The sequence below is a fragment of the Chinchilla lanigera genome, unplaced genomic scaffold (genome assembly GCF_000276665.1).
Source record: "Chinchilla lanigera isolate Chin_1 unplaced genomic scaffold, ChiLan1.0 scaffold00072, whole genome shotgun sequence".
Taxonomy (NCBI): domain Eukaryota; kingdom Metazoa; phylum Chordata; class Mammalia; order Rodentia; family Chinchillidae; genus Chinchilla; species Chinchilla lanigera.
In genome coordinates, this window is record NW_004955473.1 from 5223787 (window position 1) to 5245702 (window position 21916).

Genomic DNA, 21916 nt, shown 5'->3' on the forward strand with positions numbered 1-21916 from the left:
TAGACTTCTGGCTCTGCAACTTCATAATCAACCTCTTTGAGCCGCAGTTTCCTTCTCTGCAAGTTGGGATGTTGATGATACCTAGCTCAGGGTTTCAGTGAGGACTACATGCTATAATATACATGAAGTTCTCAGCATCTGTGCTCAGTAGGGCAGTAATTATTCAGTCCTCTTGTGGCTTTGAGCCTGTTAAGGCTCTTGCTTTCTGCGTAAGGATAATGCTCACAGTTTCCTGATGCCCACCGTCACTATGGGCATGAGGAGGAGTTCGGCCGAGAAGCCAGCCTGGAAAGAGGGTGACCTTGTCTTCACTCTGGTGACAGCTCTCACTCCAGTCTGCCCTCTCTAATGTAGTGAAGGCAGCAGAAATGGAGGAAATCAGGATCTCCATTTGCATCCTGCCTGTTGCAGCTTTAGTAGGTACTGGGCAGGCCCCCAGAAGAGGGCCTCAGGGGAAAGGCCACGCTGACTGCAACTCTCCCCTCTTGCACTTTGGACAACCCTCCAATGCTGGCCCTCTTCACAGGGAGGAGGATCTTCAAGGCTCTTGTTAAAATGAACTGTTAAAGGAAAGTGGAAGTGATTTCCTTCTGTCCACTCTTGGACCCCAGGAAAGCTGTAGCCGTTGCCCTGTTCTCAGAAGGGCTGCATAGAGGGAAGGGCAAAGCTGACCAAGGATTCAGATGGAGCTTTAGATAAGTAGAACCAAGGGCAGTGAGCATCATCAAGGAGGGGGTGGATGGCCCCAAAAGTCAGTGGAGGGGCATTTTGCTGAGACCAGCTGTGGACATCTGTCTGCCCCCTCCCCACAACCCTCACTCCATAGGAAAGATAACTGAAGACAGTGATTTAATTCTACCTATATTTTATTTCTTCTTTATTTGTCTCCCTCCACCCCTTCATATTTATACCTAGCCCCTTCCCCAAAGCTAGCTTGTCCCAAAGTTCCTGATAGCAGGTCAAGAAGTGTGACTACAAAGCAGGCAGTCCTAGAGGTAGTGGGCACTGTTTGTCCTGTACCAGGGAAGGGCTCTTCTGGGTGATTCATGTGGCAAAGATTGGCTACTGGGGTCAAGGGAGGCCTTTATCACCAGATGCACTCCGCACTCTCTGCAGCTCAAGGCACACCACAACATCAGCAAAGCAGTGTCAGCCAGTGGCCTTCTCAGTGTCAAGCTTGGTGCTTTCTTCGCTTGTAAGGACCCACACACATGGCCAAGTCTGGACCTAGACCTGCAACTGGCATCTGAGGGGCATCTGTGTCCTTGGAAGCCGCGTATGACCACCTGCTATTAGTCTGGTGGGAAGTCTAATTTGAGAGGGCCAGGGACAGAAGGGGGCACACATTATATAAGGTATAGGCATTGTTTTAAACCGGAGGAAGTTGCAGCTTAGGCTGGCACATTGAAGGTGTGAAATAGGCAGGACGAACCGATTCACTTGAAAGCCGGAGGCTCCTCCAGCCTCTTCAATAAACTCCACTGGTGCCCCAGGCCACAGGTAGCAGGAGAGCAGGCATTTAAAATCCTAGAGTGTCAGCTGGCCAGGAAGGTCCTCAGTGACTACCCGTTCTATTCGGCAAGTACAAAGCCCAGAGGGGGAAAGCGCTTGGTTCAAATCTCATCGTGACTGGGCAGCCAGACCTCTGAGACAGTTAGGGAGAAGGAAAGTGTGGTACACTGGGCTTTCTTCCCTTGATATCCCACCTGCTAAGGCTGTGGCCTAGGGGAGTGGGTGGTGCCAGGAGGGCTGTACTGTCAGTCGTTGGAAGAGGGAGGGGTCTGGCAGGTGGGATGTGCCTTTGGGTGTCCCTTTGTCCACTTCAGGTGGAGCTTATAGGGCTCTGGCCATGCCTGTGGCTGTAAGTGACCCTGGGAAAGCAGGACCAGGCTTGGCACTGTCCTCTGGGCCCAGGCGTTTCATCCCTGCGACCTCTGCAGCTCAGGCCCAACCTTGGCCTGCGCCACCTCTACCTCAAGGTGCCCCAGCTAGGGAGAGGCCTTGCAGCTGCTCCTCAGCGCCTGCCAGCTCCACTTCATCACGCCCGCTCTCGGAGCCCTCGAAGCATCCGGAGTCCCGTGGGATGTCCACCTTGGGTTCTGACACTGTGTGCAGCACTGGCTCATGACCACTCTCAGCACCCTCTTCGGCCTCCTCACTGCCAGCTGCCAGGGTGGGGGAGGAAGACAGAATATGGGTCCCATGCTGAGGGGCCAGAAGCCTTTGGGAGCTCCTGGGTAGGGTTAAGAGCCCTGGGAAGTCTCCTGGAGGCAGTTGGTCCCTCTGACCCCTTCTACCACCCCTCCTCCTCTCACCACTTTCAGTTTAGAAGCAGGTGAGAGGTGTTTGCAGGCTACTCTGAGGTGGCCTGGGAGCTGAAACTTCTCCAGCAATGAGCTTGAGTCCTGCCAACCTGGCTTGAACCCTGGCTATATCCCCCAGCTTTGAGGCTTCACATAAATGCCTTACCTTCTCAGGCCTTAAGTCTCCCCTTTGATCCAAAATGGGGTGGGGCCTGATCACCCCTACAACCTCTTACCCCCACACATTTCCCTGAGACTCAAAATCAAGTATACAAAGTACCTTCTTACAGCAGAGGTGCTCCAGGTTAGTGTGCGGTCAGAGGACAGAGCCAGGGCCAGCATTTGTCCTCTGGAATGCCGCCAGTGTGCATGACCATCCCCCTGTTCCTGAAGTTACTCACTGTCATAGTCCAGCAGCAACTCGGCAGCCGTGAGCAGCTTGGCCCGGTGTTGTGGGTCCATGATGTTCAGCTCATTGAGGTGTGTTTCCCGTAGCTCTTTGAAGTCTTCCAGTGTCTGGTAGCCATTGAGAAGCAGGGTGGATGTGTGCTCCTGGGGGCAGAGGCAGGTCACTGACACGGCTGCATATAAGCCACCCCTGCCTAGAATCTGCCCCCTACTCATAGCTGTCATTCTCCAGTCCCCATCCCAGGGGCAAGTGTGCCTCCCTTGCTCCTAGACACCAGTGTTGGTCCATGCTCAAACCTCCAGGCCAATGCGCTCCAGCAGCTCATGCAGAGTCTTGGGCTTGGGCCTTTTGCCCTTGCTCTGTCGGCGGCTGGGGCGGGCAGGCCCCACAGCCTCCTCAGGCAGCACATCCACGTAGATGAATTTGAAAGAGCCCAGCTTTCCATTGAGCAGGCCCAGCCATGTGCCCACAGGTGGCTTTTCAATGATCTGGATCACGTCTCCTTTCTGTGGGGGGAGAGGAGAGGACAGGAGAGCAGAGCGGGGTTACTTGGCCTCTGCTGGTTCTGTCTTACCTAGCTCAGTCCAGTCTCCTTTATGGCTGCATCCCGCCAGGCTCTGGAGGAGCCTGGATGCCAACCCTACCTGCAGTTTCAGCGAGTCGTGATCATAGGGGCTGGGAGTGAAGTCGGTGTGAACTCGAGCTCGGCCACAGAAGGGTCCTATGTGCAGCGGAGCAGGTGATTCCTCCCCAAAGCTGCCGGAGCCTGTGCTGGGGCTGTAGAGCTCACTGCCTGCAGGGGAGTGGGCAGGGAGGAGACTTACCTTGGTTCCAGTGCCCAGCAGGCACCTTCCAGGTGGCCTGATAAAAGTCTCAAGGGTACAGGCTGGGGGAAGAGCTGCATTCTGGTGGCTGAGTGATTTGGACCCAGCCCCTTGGCCACCCTGGAGAAGGATAGCTTCACCTCTGAGACCTCAGATAATGAGAAGAGTTGACAGGACAGACAGCTCACAAACCAAATAATGGGTGAATTGCGGGGGGCGGGTCTTGTGACCGACCCTGCCACGAATAGATGAGGAAAGCGAAGGCCAGCCATGCTAGGTGATCTGCTTGAAGCCTCTCACTTTACGCAGGGCGGCACTGAGTCTGTTGACTCCCAGTGCCCCCAGCAAGCCACACCTTGCATTAATACTTTACTTTCTCTACTTAATAGGATTCAATCTTTGGTTATAATGTCCCACAGAAACTCGGGTGAGCTCTTTCTCCCTGGGAATGGCAAGGTGATGAACGTTTCAAGAAGCTTTTCAAGCTTCTACCTTCCCTTGGAAGGTGGGGGACACACTGGTCCAAGAGGGCAGTGAGGCTCTTCTTCTGCTTGTGGCCCCCTCCAGGGCCTGGGCCCAGCAAGAGGAAGCTGCTCTAGGGCAGATCTGAGTTCAAGACTGGACCACCTTGAGTAAGTCACTTAGCCTCCCCAAACTTCAGTTTCCACGTCAATGAATTGGTCCCATGAGCTTGTTGGGAAGATTTAATGTGAAGAGGCCTGGGAAAGCTTCCAGCAGGAAGACAGGAAATATTTTTCTTACCGCCCCCTCCCAGACAGCCCACTGGCATGTCCCTATCCCATCCTTTCCTCCATATTTACAGGTGTCCTCCCACCTGCTCTACTCACCCGTTGATGCCTGGCGGCTGAGCACTGGGAGTGCATGCTCCTCCTGCTCAGCAAAGGCCAGGGCCATTTTCTCAGGGCCAGGGCTGTCAAGGCTGCAATCTGGAGACGTTGGGGAGGCTGAGCCCTCCTCCAGCGTGTCTGCCTGTGGGGAGAGTAGGCAGGAAGCCCTGAGTAGCCTTGCCAAGGTAGCAGCAGAACTGAGCCTGGGCTTGGCTCAAACTTCAGCTCTGCTACTTACAGGCTCAGGGACACTCTCTGAGCCCTAGCTGACAGTCTTTGTCCTGCCTACCTCCTGGCATGAGGCTCACCAGGGCGGCGGGTGAAAATGCTTCATCACTTTCAAGTGCTGATGTACATGCAGAAAAGGCCATGATTGCTGAGGTTGGGTTCAGGGCCATTGGTACAGCCCAGTCAAGCAGACATTGCTTCTGAAAGAAAACTACTTTTGCCTGTGCTCCTATGTGCCAGGCTTGCCTGCCATTTCACTTAATCCTCAGGGTGATCCTTAGAAGTGAGTGGTACGGTTGGCCTGGGTTCGCAGATGAAGAGTTACCCTGCCAAGGCCTTCAGGAACCCATAGCCAGCTCAGTCTGACTCCAGAGCTCTGCCCAGCTCACCCTATCTCAAGGTGATACTGTTTATCACCTAGCTCTTCAAGAATAAAAGCTTCAAGGATTGGCCAGTTCTTGTGTTGTATGTACTCCCCACCATGACCAGCATCAGGCTACCACTGGGTTTTCACCAGAGAAGTTGTGGGAGGAGGCGATAGCTAGGTTATTTCCACTACACGGATACTATAGACGCAAATATCTTCAATGACAGATAGGAGAAACAGGTGTGATGAATCCTGAAGATTTCTGGGATCACCCTTGTCTTTAATAGAATTTATTTAATTGTACATTTATATAATTTTTAAAATAATGGTTCTATTTAACAACCAGCTTGCAAAATTCCCTACAATTTATCCAACTGCTCACAAGCTGAGTCCAGCACACCACAGCTTGGTGCCTCCTGTAAGAGCTACAAGCACACCAGACTCACTCTGCTTTAAGCTACTGTGGCTGTGGCTGTGTCTGTCCCATAGCTCTGCCACCTTCCTCCTGAGCCGAAGCCAGCCTTCTCAAATTTGTCTATGTTCTCTCAACTTAGCTATGGTTCAGCTTAGAATCTTTTGACTTTACGATGGTGTGAAAGTGATACACATTCAGTAGAAACCACGCTTCCAGTTTTGAACTTGGGTCTTTTCCCAGGCTGGCACTATGGGGTCTGATCCTTTCTGGTACTGGGCAGCCACAGTTCCCAGTCAGAACCAAGTTCACAAAGAGAAACAACCAACACGCTACAGCGTGCTGTGTTGCTCTAAGCTCTGATGTTCAGTGAGTTAGGGTATTCACGGCTTTTCTTCTTTTTATCTTTGTGGTACTGGAGATTAAACCCTGGGCTATAGCACTGAGGTACATCCCCAGCCCTTTTCTAAGTTTTTTATTTTGAGATAGGTTCTTGCTAAGTCACTAGGCTGGTCTTGAACTTGTAATCTTCATGCCTTGGCCTCCCAGAGTTCTGGGATAGTCAATGCACTTTTCACCTACAGCGTTTTCTTTTTTTTTTTTTTTTAAACTTTAGTATTTTAAAATTTATTTATTTATTATTTTTTTTTATTTTAAAGATAAAAGGAGGGAAACATTAACAGACATACAACATTTTACAACATATCACAAGCACAATACAGACAACACAGAGTTACCAACAAAGTGGTAGGGAATTAACAATGGTGGTTGTATTACATATTGATATCTTCAAAGTGGCTTCTCGTGAAAACAGATATAAACATGCAATACTGGTCAACCAAAGACTCATTGACAGTTTCTTTCAGCATAGAAATAGAAGACAGAAGAACAACCATGTCACCTACAGCGTTTTCAACTTATGATTGGTTTATTAAAACAACCCATCATAAATGGAGGAGCATGTATATTTTTCTGTATATCCTCCAAGAATTAGGCCTTCCTGAACCCAGGGGCTAGCTCCAAGCAGAGCTTTGAGGTGAATGGGTTTGCCTCAGGCAATCTTCTCATCTCTCCCACAGCCCTGTCTTCACGGGAAGCTTATGTTGCAAAATCTCCATCCCTCTTCAAAGGCCTTGCCTTTCCTAGCCAGTCTCCTGAACTCTCAGCCTGGTTATTGTGTCTGTGGCTGATGGTGTGCTCTTTCTCCCCTGTGATCTTTCTACTTGCACTGAATAGGGCCTTTAGGCCTGAGTAGTGGCTGTCCAGGTGGTCATCCTCACCCTTATACCTGCCAGAGCACCCCCTGCAGGTTCCCAAGTCTCACCATCTCCTCTGACAGGGCCTTCACCATCATTTTGCCCATCTTCCTGTTCATGGTTCGGGAAATCACTGCTCTCCATTTCTTCCCCAGCTTTTTGCCACTTTTCCCAGCATCCTCTGGGGTGGGAACACCTGAGTCATCTTCTGGAATCTATGGTGACAAAAGAAGAGGTCCAGGGACCCTAGTGACCTTGCTCGAGCCCACGACTTAGAGTAAAAAGAGGCCTTTGGGTCATGGCAAAAGTTGGAAGAGAATTAGAATTGAGACCCTATTCATCTTCCTCCTTAGCCCCAGCCCTGTTCTCAGCTCAATTAGATTGTAATTAATTTTTTTTAAATTTGTAACTGAAAGGAAGGCAGGTGAGTGCTGAGGCCCAGAACTTTGGAGTGTGAGAGGCAGGCCTTCTGTTAAAGGAGACATTCCTAGAACAGTTCTAGTATTTCCTCTTCCCCCTCCTCCCTGTCATCCCCCTCCCCATGGGGGGAGGGCTGCAGCCAGATCCCCCAAGGAGGTTCCAAAACTCACATTATCATCCAGATTAAATTCCTTCTCGCTCACCACGGGGGAGCTGGGTTTGGATTTGGCAAAATCCTTGAAGCTGCTGGAGCGCTGAAGGGAGAGCTGGAAGAAACAATTGTGTTGCAATCAGTGGCGCTAAAATAGCTGCATGAGGGCGATCTGTTTTCCCCTCCCAATGTGCCCCTTATGTATGCACATGTGAACGTGCATACGCACAGGCACACGCACGCACACGCGCGCACACACACACATGCAAGGGCCCAGGGCTAAAGAGGTGAAACGTCAAGATGTCCTTTGGGCTGTGTGGTTTTATCCTGTTTTTCACCTTATCCTGGGCCACAGAGCAAGCTCCTGATCTTGGAAGCCTTCAACCTCAGTGAGGTCCTAGGCTAAGCACAAATTTCCTTCAGTATTTGAAGATTTGAAGTTCAGTCCCCAAAACCCACAGTGAAAGACTGAGTGAGACAGATTAAATGTACACCTCAGCACATGCAAGAACTTCATTGGAAGCTAACTGAGGGCAAATCCCTCCCAAACCCCATGGCTCTGATCTCCATGATCTGGGTCTGCTCCGAGCCTGGTCTGTAGTCACAGTGATAGGAGCAAACATACTGGGGTCTCCAGTCTGATGAACTTGTGTCCCAGGAAGATCAAGGCAATCTCACCCAAAGCCAGAAAGACCTGGCATTATACATTTTAGAAAAGCACAGTAGAGGCTTACTCACCGAAGGTACTTAGAGGTTTGTGCACAAATGATTGGAAACGAGCTTTCTTAACTGTATGTACATGCCCAGGGTAAGATAGCAGTCAGAAACCAGAGCAAGGCAGGTAAGGAGGCAGGCTGTAGATGCAAGACATTGAGGCTGAGCCTGTATCAAGATAAACAGTCAAGACCAGAAAATACACACGAGAACCAGGGTTCACAGATGGCCAGACAGATTGAGTGGGATAGACTGCGGACGGAGAGATAAGGGCTTGAGGAACCAAAGCCCCAAACCCACACAAAGCTGAAGGTTTCACATCCTCTTTCCTACTCAACGGGGGAGGTCCAGGGCTAACTCCCAGGTCAGGGGCAGTATTACTGTCCCCCAAGGCATGCACAATTGGTCCCATCTCTTGAGGACTGCCGTACAGCAGTCTAATACTTTTGCTGGGTCTTGACCAACGTGAAGTCAGCAATCAGGGGTCAGGAGCCACACATTCCTAGAGGTAGTTGACCAGAAACTAGGTCAGCAGTCAGGCCAAGCAGTGACTAGCATCACCAGGGCCACATGACTGGGTTGCCAGCAGCCTAGGTCAGAAAGTCTCCTCTCTGCTCCCTTGGGGACCTAGGAAAAGGGACTGTGAGTGGGGACTGAGAGGGGAAAGTGTGACCGTGGGCTGACCACTGTGGTTCCCATGCATCTTTTCCATCCTCCTTCCTCGGTTTTCCGCTCCCATTATTCTTTCCTTCTTGGGGCCCTTTCTTTTCCCCCGTCCTCCACCTTCCATTTATTTCCTCCTCTTGTATGGTAGGATGCAGCTGCCTGGATAACTTCCTCCGCTAATTACATGGAAAAGAGGGAACAGAGAGAGGGTGGGCACTGAGCTGGCCTGGGCCCAAGAAGTGCAGGCTGAGGTGCTATTTATAGGCTGATGGGTCCTATTGTGGCCTTTCCTCTGCCACCCCTTAGCCCACTCTGTAGACCAGGAGGCTAAGTCGCCCCTGAAGCCCCAGGGACTGGTAAGATTGGAAAGTGAGCAGGAGGGCAGGCGGGGGCCAGAAGTAGGCTTTGTTAGGGAAGAGTAAACTCATAGCTCGGCTCCCCTCTAATCGCAGCTCTTTTCCTAGACCTTTTCCTGTCATTAATCTGCAGTTGGGGGCGGAGGGAGCTGGGAGGAAGGGCCTTGGGCTTCTAGGGTCTGGTGTGAAGGCCCCTCAGTCCCAGCATTAGCCCAAAGCAGAAGACAATTGAAAAAGGTAACAGAGGTGGTGCTGGGCCTCGGGCCAGGCTGGCTGCTCGTCAGTGCAGGGAGATGGAAAGGACTAACACATATTCTTTGGGTGACCAATGATGAGAGCCCACCCAGAGTGGCCTTTTCCCAGACCTACCTCCAACTTTAGGAGCAGTCCCAATATCCCTGCTGCCTTTTGGTGACCCTGGGGTGAACTCCGCCCAAGAATAAGTTGAAGCACTTGACCCAGTGGGGTTTCTACCTGGCCTTTCTTTGTGGTGAGGGCTTGCTGGCAGTCATGCATGCAGGGCAGCTAGTGCCATATGCTGCCAGCCACTTTTTTAAGTCTAAGGGGAGCATGTGGGCCTGGTGGAAAGATCTACATTTTTGGCATCAGACATTGCTGAGTTCAACTTTGGGATGTGAGACCTTAGATAATGTATTTAACCTTCTGAACCTAAGTGCCTTCATTTGCCATCAGATGGCAAAGCTGTGCTACTGCCTAGCTGTGTAAAGCTAGATAAGTTACTTAACTTCTGTAGGCTTCGGTTTTCTCTGCAGTAAAATGGAGGCCAAAGCATCTACCTCGCTGTGCTGTTGTGAGGATGAAACACGTGCAGCGTGCTTAAAACATTGCCTGACCCAGCAATCCAACACCGAATGCGTTCATGCTTAGCCTTTCATAAGACCCACCTGCATGCGCTTACTCTGGACATTTCCCGATCAGAACTATCCTGCCCTCCCCTCTGTCAACCATGGTTTCTCACCTTCTTCAAATTCCAACCTAACGAAAAACAACCCAAATACTCATCAACGGTAGAATGGCTATATTGATTGTGGCAGTCATACTCAGCAAAGAGACAGTACTGCTGCTCTCACAGTATGGATGACCCTCTCCATTTCCTCTGGCGGGAGAGTGGAGATGTGTGGAAAGTGGGAGTGTGGTGGAGAAGGGCCATCCTTACAGGAAGCAAATCCGGGACAAACGCTTTCCATTTCCTACACCCCAGCACTGGCCTTTGAATAGAATCAGCTCAAAACCAGTGCAGAGTGAGAATTGAAGGGAGTGAAAATCACCTGAGATCAACCAAGGGACATGTCCTCAGACCCTGGGGCCTGCCCGGTCCCTCATGATCCACACTTGATGCTGTGGCCTACCCCTCCCATCCTGGAGGACCTGCTCCCTCCTCTGCTTTGCTGGCTGGAAGGTTACTCGTTCCACAGCTATCTGGGTCTGCCCTGCAGAGCTCTCCTGCTGGTGGGTTGAGTCACTTATTTTCGTCAGACTCTTCCGGTGTTTTTGAGATCAGTTAGGGGGACAAGCGAGTGCAGAGAGAAGAGGTTAAGACTCTGGAATCAGACAGATCTTGGCTTGGATCTCTGCTCTTCAGCTTCCTAGCTGTGTGACCCTTGGCAAGTTTCTTCATCTCTGTGAGTCTTGAGTATAAAACAGGCTAATGACAATATTTGCCCCCACCTCATGAAATTGTCCTGAGGTGTTAGCACGCTAAGAGATGACGGGTAAAGTGTACAGCTCAGTGTTTGCCAGCTGCTGAGCTCTCCCTCAGTGCTGGCTTGTAGTACTTTTTTCTTCCACTTCAGGGCTGGGGCCAGGACCTATTTTTCTTTGCAATGTGTAACCTTTGTCCCTGCCTAAGTACGCACCCCCTTGTGGACATGTGCATACATGTGACAGAGTGCTCTCACAACCACTGTTCCAGGTGATCGTATAATCTTTTGAGGTGGGCAGATTGGAAGTTATCTCCCTTTTCAGAGGTGAGGAAACTGAGCCCCAAAGGATGTCAATGAACTGTCCAAGGTCCTACAGCTAGAGTGCAGCACAACTCCAACTCCATTTTCTTGCCCTCTGCCTGGCACGTTCTCCATTTGGCAGACCTCACAGGAGAAGCAAGTGCAGGAGAGAGAGAAAGAGAGAGAGAGAGAGAGAGAGAGAGAGAGAGAGAGAGAGAGAGAGAGAGAGAGAGAGATATGTCTCCCTTGCCTTCTTGTCTTCTTTGTCTTCATGTCTCCTCAGTTGTCCATGGTCACTGAGCAAACAGTGATGGTGCTGTCTTTCCCTTCGGGAAGCCTGGCTTTTCTAATGGAATTGTCCTAGGATGGGGCTGAGGGTATGTGGGCAAGCTCATTTTGGCTCAGAGGCTGGGACAGGCTCTGGCATGGGTACAGTGGGCTTTGCCTGGACTACCCTTCTTTGAAGGATATAGGCTATACAGTGCCACATAGACCTTGTTTCTCCTGGAAGAGGCCTGGACAAAATTCTAGAGGGCCACCTGCCAAACACAGAATCTGGGTAATTGAAGCTGAGGAAAAAGAAGGGGACTTGTGGTTTATGTGTGGCCCTGAGCACCTTTATCTGAAGTGACAGAGGATCTCAGTATCAAAGTGTTAGTTCTTTCTCAGACTCTTTCCTCCAGCTCAGCTCCCCTGTGGTTTGGGGCCTAGCGGTGTCTAAAAAGAAGTCTCTGGTTCCCACCCCCGTGAGCCAGAGAGCAAGAGGAAACGGCCCCACTCACCCAGGAGCGGCAGCCAATGGCAAGTCTGCTGGGCCTAGCACCATGCAAGGTTTGGACGAGGATGACAGGGTTTGTGTGAAGACTCATGAATCTCCTCCCTCCTGTGCCCACCACCACTGCAACCTTAGAGAAGCAGCTGGTGTGGGGAGAGTACAGCCGGAAGTGGTAGCCATCTAGGACCCAAGAGATGGGGCAGGATGTACACCCCAGTGCCCGGGGGGCACAATCTCTCAGCTGTCTCAGTCTCTGCCTGGGAGCTGTTCCTCTGACAAGGGGGCTTTCCCATAGTACACCTGGGCTGAGCTCCAGGGAAAACTGGTAGGGCACAGTGAAGCCCTGGAGGCCCCAGATAAGGACCTGGGCCCAGGGCTTGTGGACCTGGTTCAGGCCTCCTACTTTGGCACGGTCCCATGGTCTCACTAGATGTGCAAAGTGTGCTTGCTGGTTGACTGGGAGAATCTTATGATGCAACCCAATCCTCAGACCCAACCAGAGAAACTTAGATCTGGCAAAGGCTTCAAGGAATCTTTGAGGCTGGCCTGTGCCCCAGGAGGATAAACACCTCAGCTGTTTCCCTTCCTGGTTTTTGAAATTTCGCCCATTGAATTATTCCTCCTTGGCTTCCACTCCTACTCACTATCTTCCTAGCGTCGTTTCTCATTTCTCACAAACATTTTCTCCCCAACAGGGAAGAAACTGTACAGCTCCTTGCATCTCACCACAGCTTGGGGGGTCCTTTGCCTGAGTGTGGACCTTACCTCAGGCCCTATCACCAGTGGCCTGGGGAGCTGCAACAGAGCTGAGCCCAGTGGGCAGGGTCTGGGTGCTGGCCAAAGGGCGGAGGCCCTGGATCATCTTGGCTGGGTGGCCCAGTCGGGATCTTTGAGTGAGATGGCTTCAGAGAGGCCACACTCCAGCAGAAGAGGTGGCAAAAACAATGGAGGGAAAAGAGAATTAAGTCTTAAGTGTCCAAGTTGAGCGTAGCATTTTGTAATTCTTGAAGTCTAGTTTAGGATTCTGATGCCTAATTTTAGTTCTTTAGCACGGCACGGTAGAGTTGAAATCTATAACTCCAGACCTCTGAGAGTCTATAGCGTAGCTGTTATTTCAGTTTTAAAATTTTCTTTTACCCTCCTGTTACACTAGTAACCTTTGGGTCCTGTCCCGTTGCCATTTAGGAGAATAGCCCTCACCTATAGGCTCAACATATGGCGTTTGGCTCTTCCCACTTCTGAGTCCTGGAGGAGATACGTGGAGAGAGCAGAGAAGGGAAGGAAGAAGTGAGTTTCCAAAGGAGGGAAAGAAAAAGTGAGTTTCCTGAAGATGCTCCTCACCTTTTTCTTCTGAGTGGGCTCCTTCTCACTGGCATTGGAGGGCTTGCGGCGTAACATGGTCCTTTACCCTGGTGAGACTCCTTCCCTGCTCTCCTAGGTATTGAGATGTGGAGGCCTCTTGCTTAGCCTCACCAGCACCGTGCGGAGGGCACAGCATGGACCAAGCCTCCGGCTGCCACTCTGACTGCTGCAGTGGCAGCTTGGGGGTGCGGGCCATGGACACCCGGCAGCAACAGCATACAGGAAGCCCTGCCACGTGACCTGCTCTTACAGTAATCGCAGCCCCTGCGGCCCCTAGGGAGGAAGGAAGTCCCAGCTTCAGTCTCCAGAGATTCTGAGGCAGGCACCTCTTTGGTTGAACAATCAAAGAAAAGTCCCTATACTTTTGTCTCAGGTCAATCATCGCCTTCTGTTCCATCTCCCCAGAGGTAGTGATCAACTTCACATTATGTGGCCTACTCAAGCCCTGTACTCACTGACCAGAATCCAGAAACCAGAAGGGGGACTATCTCTCTGCCACTGGGCTAGTGCTTCTGGTCAACTTGTATCTTGAGAGTCATCACTGCCATCACCACCACTACTATCATCCCACAGTCACCACCTCTGTGGCCATTGTCACTGCTACTGCCACTCCTATTGATAGCCATCATGGTAAGGCTACCACCATCAGCAACGTTTTTCAAATGCTTGTGCACTATGCTCACTTTTGAAATTACCTATGGCAGATATTTTAATAACATCAGTGACTCATTCTTACTACAAAAGCAATTGGTATTTATCACGTACAATTTACTTTTTTTTTTTTTTTTTTGATACTGGGAATCAAATTCAGGACCTTGTGCTTGCCAGACAGGCACTGTGCCGCTGAGCTGTATCCCAGACCCTACCACACACAATTTAGCAAACACAAATAAATACACAAGAAATCAAAAAGTTCTCCATAATTATCTTTTATGCTCATTAAAACAATTATCCTTGGGGCTGGGGATTTAGCTCAGCGGCAAAAGCGCCTGCTTGGCAAGCGCAAGGTCGTGAGTTCGGTTCCCAGTACCGGAGAAAAACCAAAAAAACAAAAACAAAAACAAAAACAAAAACAAAAATAATTATCCTTTTCTGTTTTAAACATCTATCTACCTCTCTATCAATACACCTTTTCTTCTTACTAAAATCTGACTGCACTGAAAGCAGATCATAGGTTTGAGGAGATGGAAAAGATATTACCAAGGGCACATGGAACCTTTTGGGGTGATTAATATATTCCCTATCTTGATTGTGGGGATGCCTTCATGGATATATAGGTATGTTAAATCTTACCAAATTGTACATTTTAAAATGTGCAGGTTCTGAAGGTCAACTACATACTTCAATAGAGTTGCATTTAAATTTTTAAAAATGAAAAAGTCAAACTTTACAAAGTGTGTTGTATCTGCTTTTCCACATGGAAGCCATTAAGATTTTCTCATGCTCTTAAATATTCTTCAACTATGTGAGTTGCAAATGGCTGCTGAACATGCCATTGTGTGATTATTTCGGCAAGCTCCTCCGGATGAACTCTGGCTGGATTTTTTTTAAGTACTCATTGAGTGCCTTTTAGGTAATATTCATTCACATCCACAATTTTGTTCTTAGGATAACTGTCCAGAGGGGAACTGCTAAAGTAAAAGTTTTTTTTTTTTTCCTAACATTCAAAGAAGACTTTATTTAAACTTAGAAGATAACAACAGGGAAATAAATTCATGGAGTAACATGAAGCCAAATACTCACCTTCAATGAATCTACTATAGGGATATCTTCCTACCTGATTTAAGACCTGCCTCCAGGTAACAGAGATCATCTTTGACCCATAACCTCTTAGGAGATCATAAATAACAGATGCACCTTTTAAAAAGCTTTTGAATGTGGCACTTGCGAAATCCTGAAGGGCCCACCCATGTTCCCAAGATGTGCTTGTGACTTCCTCCTCCAACTCTGCCCCACATTCCCCCAATCCATCAGTTGGGGTGAAAGCAGGGAAGACAAGGTCCTTCTCCCCTAAGCTGAAACTGTATTTCCTTTGGCTGTGGCCTACTCAAGGGGCCACAAAGATTCATGAAAAGAGTGCACCACAGATCTTTTCTCTACTGGCTTGCCTTTTCCACCCCAAAAGTCCCCTTCAGGCCGCCCTGGGACAAGAGTTTGGTAACTGACTAAGGCTTTACGGTGGGCATGTGGAGGAGCCTGGCAGCCTTGTAGGGAACCAACTCATGGTGCCTTTAGGGACGGGGTGATCAGGTGTGAGAGGGTAGCCATTCAGGGACTGGGACGGGTTATGGGGCTACGGAGGCCCCGGGTACCAGGCACTCTCAAGGCCCGAAGCCCCAACTGAGGGAGCAGTTCTCAGAACCTTTAGCGCCTGCGCAGAGGCTGCCTGTCTCCAAACAGGCACGCAGGATGTGCCCACTTCCTGTTTGCTCCGCCCCGGCAGCAAGCTGAGCTCACACGGTAACCGCAGAGCCTTCACAGGCTGCTGCTAGTAAACCAGGGCGCTGGGCCACTGAGGCCTGGGAAAAGGTAGTGAGAGGGCGGTTGAGGGCACCTAGGAGAGAAATACAGAGATGTGACGGGTCCTGGGACAGTGTTTTCAGCCCCATCCTTCTTTCTCCTTTCCAGATCTTCATCCTCTGATCAGCAACTGGAGCTTTGGGGGTCCAGGGTGTCCTCTATGCAGTCTTGGCTTCTCCCAACCTTTTTCTTCCAACAGATGGCCCTGGCTATAGTCCCAGCAGGTCAAGCCCCAGTGCACACTAATGGGCCTTTAACACTGATTTAATAGTCCCCCACCCCCGCACCCCAGCACTACTTTTGCACTTTATAGGTTACATTCCTGGTACACAGAACCTTTGGCTAAAGGCCAAAGAAATGATTTGTAGTGGTCAGTAGTTCAGTTAATAGGGCCACCTTTAACTTCATAATGTGCTGGCAGGCAGGGCCTAGGAGCTTGCTGTGGGTACAGTCTTGTGCGGCGCTTTTGCCACTGAGCTAAATCCCCAGCCCCTTGTGCGAGGCACTTTGAAGGGGTACAAAATAAATAGCTGTCAAAATCCATTGTACAGGGAAACTGACATTTACCTAATGTGTGTTCTTTGCAAAACACTACATTAGACACTTTACAAATGTCTTTTAATCTTGCTGCAAACTTCTGAAGTAGGTAGTTAGAAGTGGGATAAGTATGGTAAAGATATGCCTGCAGGCAGAGATGTCAGGTAGGAGAACTTTGAGTTAGCAGCAGTGTTGCAAGATGTATGTGTGCGAGTGTGTGTGTCCCAGTGATAGCAAGATGAGTCTAAACCCTGGGAGGGTGGATGCAGGGAGGAACACCAAGGTTATGATAGCAGGTCCCCATCAGCATGCCAGCAAGAGATTTGGTAGATGGTTGTGGGTGAGATATTTGGGGCAGGCGCAATCCAGACACATCTGAAAGCATCCTTCCCTTACTCCCTGAATAGACATATCCTTGCCTTGAGATAGTAACAGTTTGGATACTGAGGAATACCTATATTTGGGAAAACTTCCTAAAAGATTCTTACTCACCCCTTTCCCTGTCCACATCCAGTTGAAAAAATAGCCAGGCAGGTGGTGCACTTTACAACAACCCACTAGATCAGCTGCTGTTGTTATCCTCATTTCCCAAGGAGGAAGCCAAGGTACACAGGGGTTAATCAAATTGCCAAAGACTACATAGCTACTGTGTTAATCAGCTTTCCGTTGCTGTGACAAAATACTTGACATAAATCAAATGAAAAGAGGAAAGGTTTATTTTGGCTCACAGTTTCCATAGTTTCAGAAATTTCATTCCATGGCTGCCCAGCTTCATGGTTGTGGGCCTGAGGTGAGGCAAAAACATCATGTTGGCAGGGTGAAGCAGAGGAAAGCCATTCAACTGGCAGCAGCCAGGAAGCAGAGAATGAAGGAAAGAACTAGAGAGGAAGGTGCCAAAGACAAGGTATAGTCCTTAAACTCATACCCCCATGTCTTGTCCCACCTCCTGTTTTCATCACCTCCCAATAATGCCATCACAGAAGTATAGATAGCCAACAAATGCGTGAAGAAATGCTTAACATCTCTGGCCATTAGAGAAATGCAAATTAAAACAACACTGCTATTTCATCTTGCCCCAGAAGGAATGGCCACCAAGAAATCAAATAATAACACTGGTGAGGCTATAGAGAAAAAGGAACCCTTTTATATTGTTGGTGGGAATGTAAACTAATACACCTAGTATGGCAATCAGTATAGAGATTCCTCAAAAAGAACAACAACAAAAACAAAAACTAGAAATTACATTTGACCCAACTATTATATTTCCCTTCTAGGTATCTTCCTGAAAGAATTAAAGACATCATATGGTGGTGATATATGCATGGCCATATTTATAGCAGTGCAATTTAATAGTTAAATCTTGGACATTACCTATACGTCCATCAATAGATGAATGGAAAAAGGAAATGTATTTACACACAATGGAGTACTTTGCCATAAAGAAGGATAAGCTTGAGTCATTTGTAGGAAAATGGATGCATATTGAGATCATACTGTTAAGTGAAATAAATCAAACACACAAGCTTAAATATCATATGGTTTCTTTTATATGAGAAACCCAAATTATAACTAAAGAGAAAACTAAGAGATAAGAGGAAGTAGCTAGACAGATCTTTTTTCAAATGGGAATGGGATCATTAGATAGAGAGAGGGGGAAGGGATGGACGGAAAGGGGATAAAAAAGGAATTAAGACGGGTGATGTACATGTACCAACTGCACACAAGGAATGTAAACATTATTCATAGCAAACCTGTTGTCTAAGTTACTTTTTCTCATTACTGAGACAGACTACCCAGCACCCAAAGTTAAAGGGAGAAAGGTTGATTGTAGCTCACAGCTGGTAGATTTTTCAGTTCATAGTTGGCTAGCTCTAAGGTAGGATGGCATGGCAGAGGGGCATTGCAGAGGAGAAACAGTTCATGGTGAGAAGAAGGCAGCAAAGCAGCGAAGTAGGGAGGGAGCAGCAAAACCACCACAGCAGCCCTCTTTTTCTCCCTTATATTCTACCCACGCTACATGCCCTTTGGGCAAGTAACACTCATACCCAGGGAGGGTGTTCCCATTATCCACACTGATAACTATGCCAACCCAATCAGTGGACTAATTTAGTAATCATATTTGCTTGATCTCAGCATCACACACTTAATCCCAGAGTCACACACTCCAGATCCTGCCACTTCTGAAAAGCCTAACTTGTGACCACATGAGGCTTTGGGGCAGACATTTAGATACAAGCCATAACACCTGCACTAATAAAAATAAATTAATTAATAAAAATTATGATGTCATCATTGTATTAATATCAATGATGAGGTTAGAGCCCTCAAGATCTAATCACCTCCTGAAAGCCCCACCTCCAAACACATGAGACTTTGGGGGGACATTTTAATTTAAATCATAAGAGCTAGTAAGCAGCAAGAGGTGAATTTTAAATGCAGATCAGGTCTTGGTCTGTGAGCAGTGCTTTTGACCATGAGGCTAAAGTGCCTCTGGCGCGGAGTTCCTCAACAGGGAGGTGTGAGAATTGTGGGCCCTCCGCTTACAGCTTTTTCTTGGTGCCTTAGGCTATAGTGCATGCCGCACTAGGCACCACAGGTCTCACCTTGAATCAGGCCCAATGAACAGGATGATGATGGCATCTGGAAGTCACATCATGTGCACAACAGCTGCAGGAGTTAGGGCTGATTAAGTGGGGCTGACGTCCAGGGAGGCCCTTGTCAACATGTGAAGTACTAAACACCTGTCATATTCAGCTTAGAGAGTTGGGTAGGGGAATTTGAAGCAAGCTGAATTGCAACAGCTGTCATGGAGAGGAAGGGGACCTGTCTGTGTGGCTAGGAACAATGAGGAACAGATACACGAAAGGCTTGGGTTCATTCTAAGGGAGAAGTTTGGCTATTCAGATGGTACTGGTTCAACCCTGGTGGTAAGTAGTGCTTATTCTGTTTCCAGAAGTAGCCCAACAGAGACCACACAGTCCCCTGAAAATTCTCAGATACTTACAAGATGAAGCCCACCTTAGCAGCCCAGCCAATTAGCGAATTCCATGGTGGCCACCTTAGGCAGGGAGGGTGAACAGGACAAAATGGCAGGGAGGAGAAGGGGCAGAGAAGTTTAATGAGCCAAGGGGGAGGAGGCTCTTGTCTCCATTCAAGCCGCACAGACTCCATACACAGACCTTTCAGTGTGGGAACATGGGGAGCCCCCGCAGGGAAAGATAGTCATCTCTAGAGCTCTAAATTCACGGTTTAAAAATAAAAAAAACACCTGCAGGTAACTGTGGCAATTACCCTCAGAAGAGGATGCTGGACATGGGTGCTCGGATCAAAACATGCTCATGGCTCACCAGAGAGCCTTTCTATGGGGGACTAGCCTAGGTTGGGCTGTTCTGCCTAGGAATTTTCCCCAGGTTACCAGAACAATGGCCCCTGGCTCCATAGAGACAGTTCTCTAGAGCCCTAGGGAAGACAGAGGAACAGAATAACACCTCTAAGAGATGGGGACCGTAGAACAGGATCCCAAGTGTCCCAGGATCACTGTTGGCTGCATGGGCTTGGGCAAGTGACATCTCCCGCATTGCGCCTTTGTGAAGGAAGTATCGGTCACAATATGGTCCTCGTGTGTTTTTGTGTCTGTTTGTGTGTAAGTGTGTGAGACAGAGAGAGAGAGAGAGACAGAGAGAGAGAGAGAGAGAGAGAGAGAGACAGAGAAAAGGGTTACTAGTCAGATGACACACATGCGGTACTCTCGGCCCAGTGTCTGGCTTGCAGAAAATAGTGGCTACCTGGCGGGAGCCTCCACATCAAATCATTCCACGTTCCCACCCAGAGTCTCTCCTCTTGCCAAAGCCAGGAAGACCTTGAGAATGACTGGGAGCTGCTACCTTCTCTCAGAGACATCCCCTTGGTGCATTCTTCTATAAGTCTTCCGGGCCCCGTCTGAATCTCTGCCACATGACCCCATGGCCCATATCCAGGGTGTGCAAGGTCCCTCAGTCCAAAGTACTCTCAGGCACAGGAGGTGTGACAAGCAGGCAGGCCTAAAGCTGCTTGGGACCGGCTGGGAGGGAAACCACATTATCACTGTTACTGCCTTGCCATGGCCCACTGGGGCTTTCTCAACCACCCATCCTACCCAATTTGAGCTGCTTGCTAAGTTCCTGTTTCACAAAGAAACAGGAAGTGAAGAGATGGGCTGGCCTCACAGCGAGGACTGACTGGGTCAGGTTTGGGGAGCACCTCCCACTCCCAGCCGTGACGGGCCTTGTGGGGAGGGAAATAGTTATTACTGCATCTTTCATATTTATTTTTCTGGTGCCAAGTGTGTCCATCTATTGTTTGAGAAAGTGCCCAGTGAGCTGGTAAAACGCACTGCTGACGTGGGTTAGCTGGGTGAAGAGTAGCCAGCCCAGCCCCCTTCTGAGGCCCCAGCTCGAGAACAGCTGCAGCCAGCTGGCTGGCAAATGAGTGAGGATTGATTTACTTATCTTTTAAAAATGAGCTATTTAGAGTATTTGTGTATATGTGTGTATGTGCACGTATCTATCATCTTACCCATTCTCTTTTTCCAGAAAGGATTTGCAACATCAAGAAATGTAGCACAATACCATTGTCACTGTGGTTGTCACATCTGTGCTCTCGAACAGGTCTTCATAGGCCTCAGTCTGCTCTTTAGAGAAATGTAGGAGAGACAGAGATGTCACAGCTACACTGCAAGTGACGGGAGGGGGGATGAGCTAGCAAAGAGCTGAATTAGGATCCTCACTGTGGCTCTAAAGGGCTGTGTGACCTTGAGCATGTCCCTTCCTCTTTCTGGGCTGCTGTAGTTTTCCAATCTGCACATTGAAGAGATTGAACTAGATGTTTGCTTCTTTTTTTTTTTTTTTCGGTACTGGGAATTGAACTCAGGACCTGGCACTTGCCAAGCAGGTGCTTGTGCCACTGAGCTATATCCCTGGCCCCAAGATGTTTGTTTGGTCATGTAGCTCCTATTCAGGACAAGACATGGAATTTGTGGAGCTTGGCAGAAAATGTGGGGTCCTTTTTAAAAATAATAAGAATCACAAGACATGTGACGGCATTATCCCCCACCCCCAGCAGAAGTCCCTCAGCAACTGCACAGGTCATATACTCCTGAAGCTGGCCCCCCGACTACTTCAAACACCATCTTTTGGGGAGCCCATAAGGGCTGCTTTTTGTTGGAGTTTTGTTTTTTGTTACAACCCTTGGAGCGTTTCTGAGGAGCCTCAAGCTCCAGGAAGCATAGTTGGGATAAAAAAAAAAAAAAAACCCTACAAACTAGATGTATGCTCCCAAACATTTTTATTTTGGCTATGTACATGTATAAGTGGGGTCATTAAACTTTTCCCTATTTCCTCCAAAGGTGAGCAAGAGTTGACTTTGTGTTGTGTGAATAACCACATTATCATCTCTTGTCTGTGCCATTTCCTGGGTTAGAGAATGCTGCCACATCTGGGTCTTGTGGGCTGCTCTCCATCACCTCTCCAGAAAGGCAGTATGGGTAATTTAGAGAAGGGATAACTGAAGACCAGAGAGAGGAAATGACTTGCCTAAGGCCACATAGCTAGTACAACTGGGACCAGAATCCCAGAATGCAAACTCTTAGGAAAAGGGGCTTTTCCATGTGGTCTGCTCCATGGCTGCAATGAGCATGCAAGGAGAAGTTTGGTAAACTCCATCTTCTAGCATGAAAATAAAGGACAAGAACTCAAGTGGCATGGAGAGATATTATTCCTAGTGATGTCACAAGAGCCCCCACATATTGGGTTCTGCTGTGTACCCTG

The 21916-nt window shown here is 48.8% G+C and overlaps 1 protein-coding gene across 1 annotated transcript; it reads right to left on the bottom strand.

The window, feature by feature from the left end:
• Positions 1–848: 848 nt before the first annotated feature.
• On the bottom strand, positions 849–13280 carry Sash3 (SAM and SH3 domain containing 3). Its single transcript, XM_005401258.2, has 8 exons — positions 13035–13280; positions 7238–7333; positions 6716–6862; positions 4385–4526; positions 3357–3505; positions 3009–3218; positions 2705–2855; positions 849–2165 (listed from the first exon to the last, which is right to left on the bottom strand). The coding sequence occupies exons 1-8, from the start codon at positions 13089–13091 to the stop codon at positions 1975–1977; spliced, it is 1143 nt and encodes a 380-aa protein (XP_005401315.1). The 5' UTR covers positions 13092–13280; the 3' UTR covers positions 849–1974.
• Between the last annotated feature and the right edge of the window lie 8636 nt (positions 13281–21916).

Bases quoted from the DNA above. Each gene is read 5' to 3' on its own strand.
- Sash3 (XM_005401258.2), bottom strand. From the start codon at position 13,091: ATGTTACGCCGCAAGCCCTCCAATGCCAGTGAGAAGGAGCCCACTCAG. The intron at 6,863-7,237 runs GTGAGTTTTGGA...TTGTCACCATAG, and splicing joins AATTTAATCTGGATGATAAT to ATTCCAGAAGATGACTCAGG. The intron at 2,166-2,704 runs GTGAGTAACTTC...CCACCCTGGCAG, and splicing joins GTTGCTGCTGGACTATGACA to CTGGCAGTGAGGAGGCCGAA.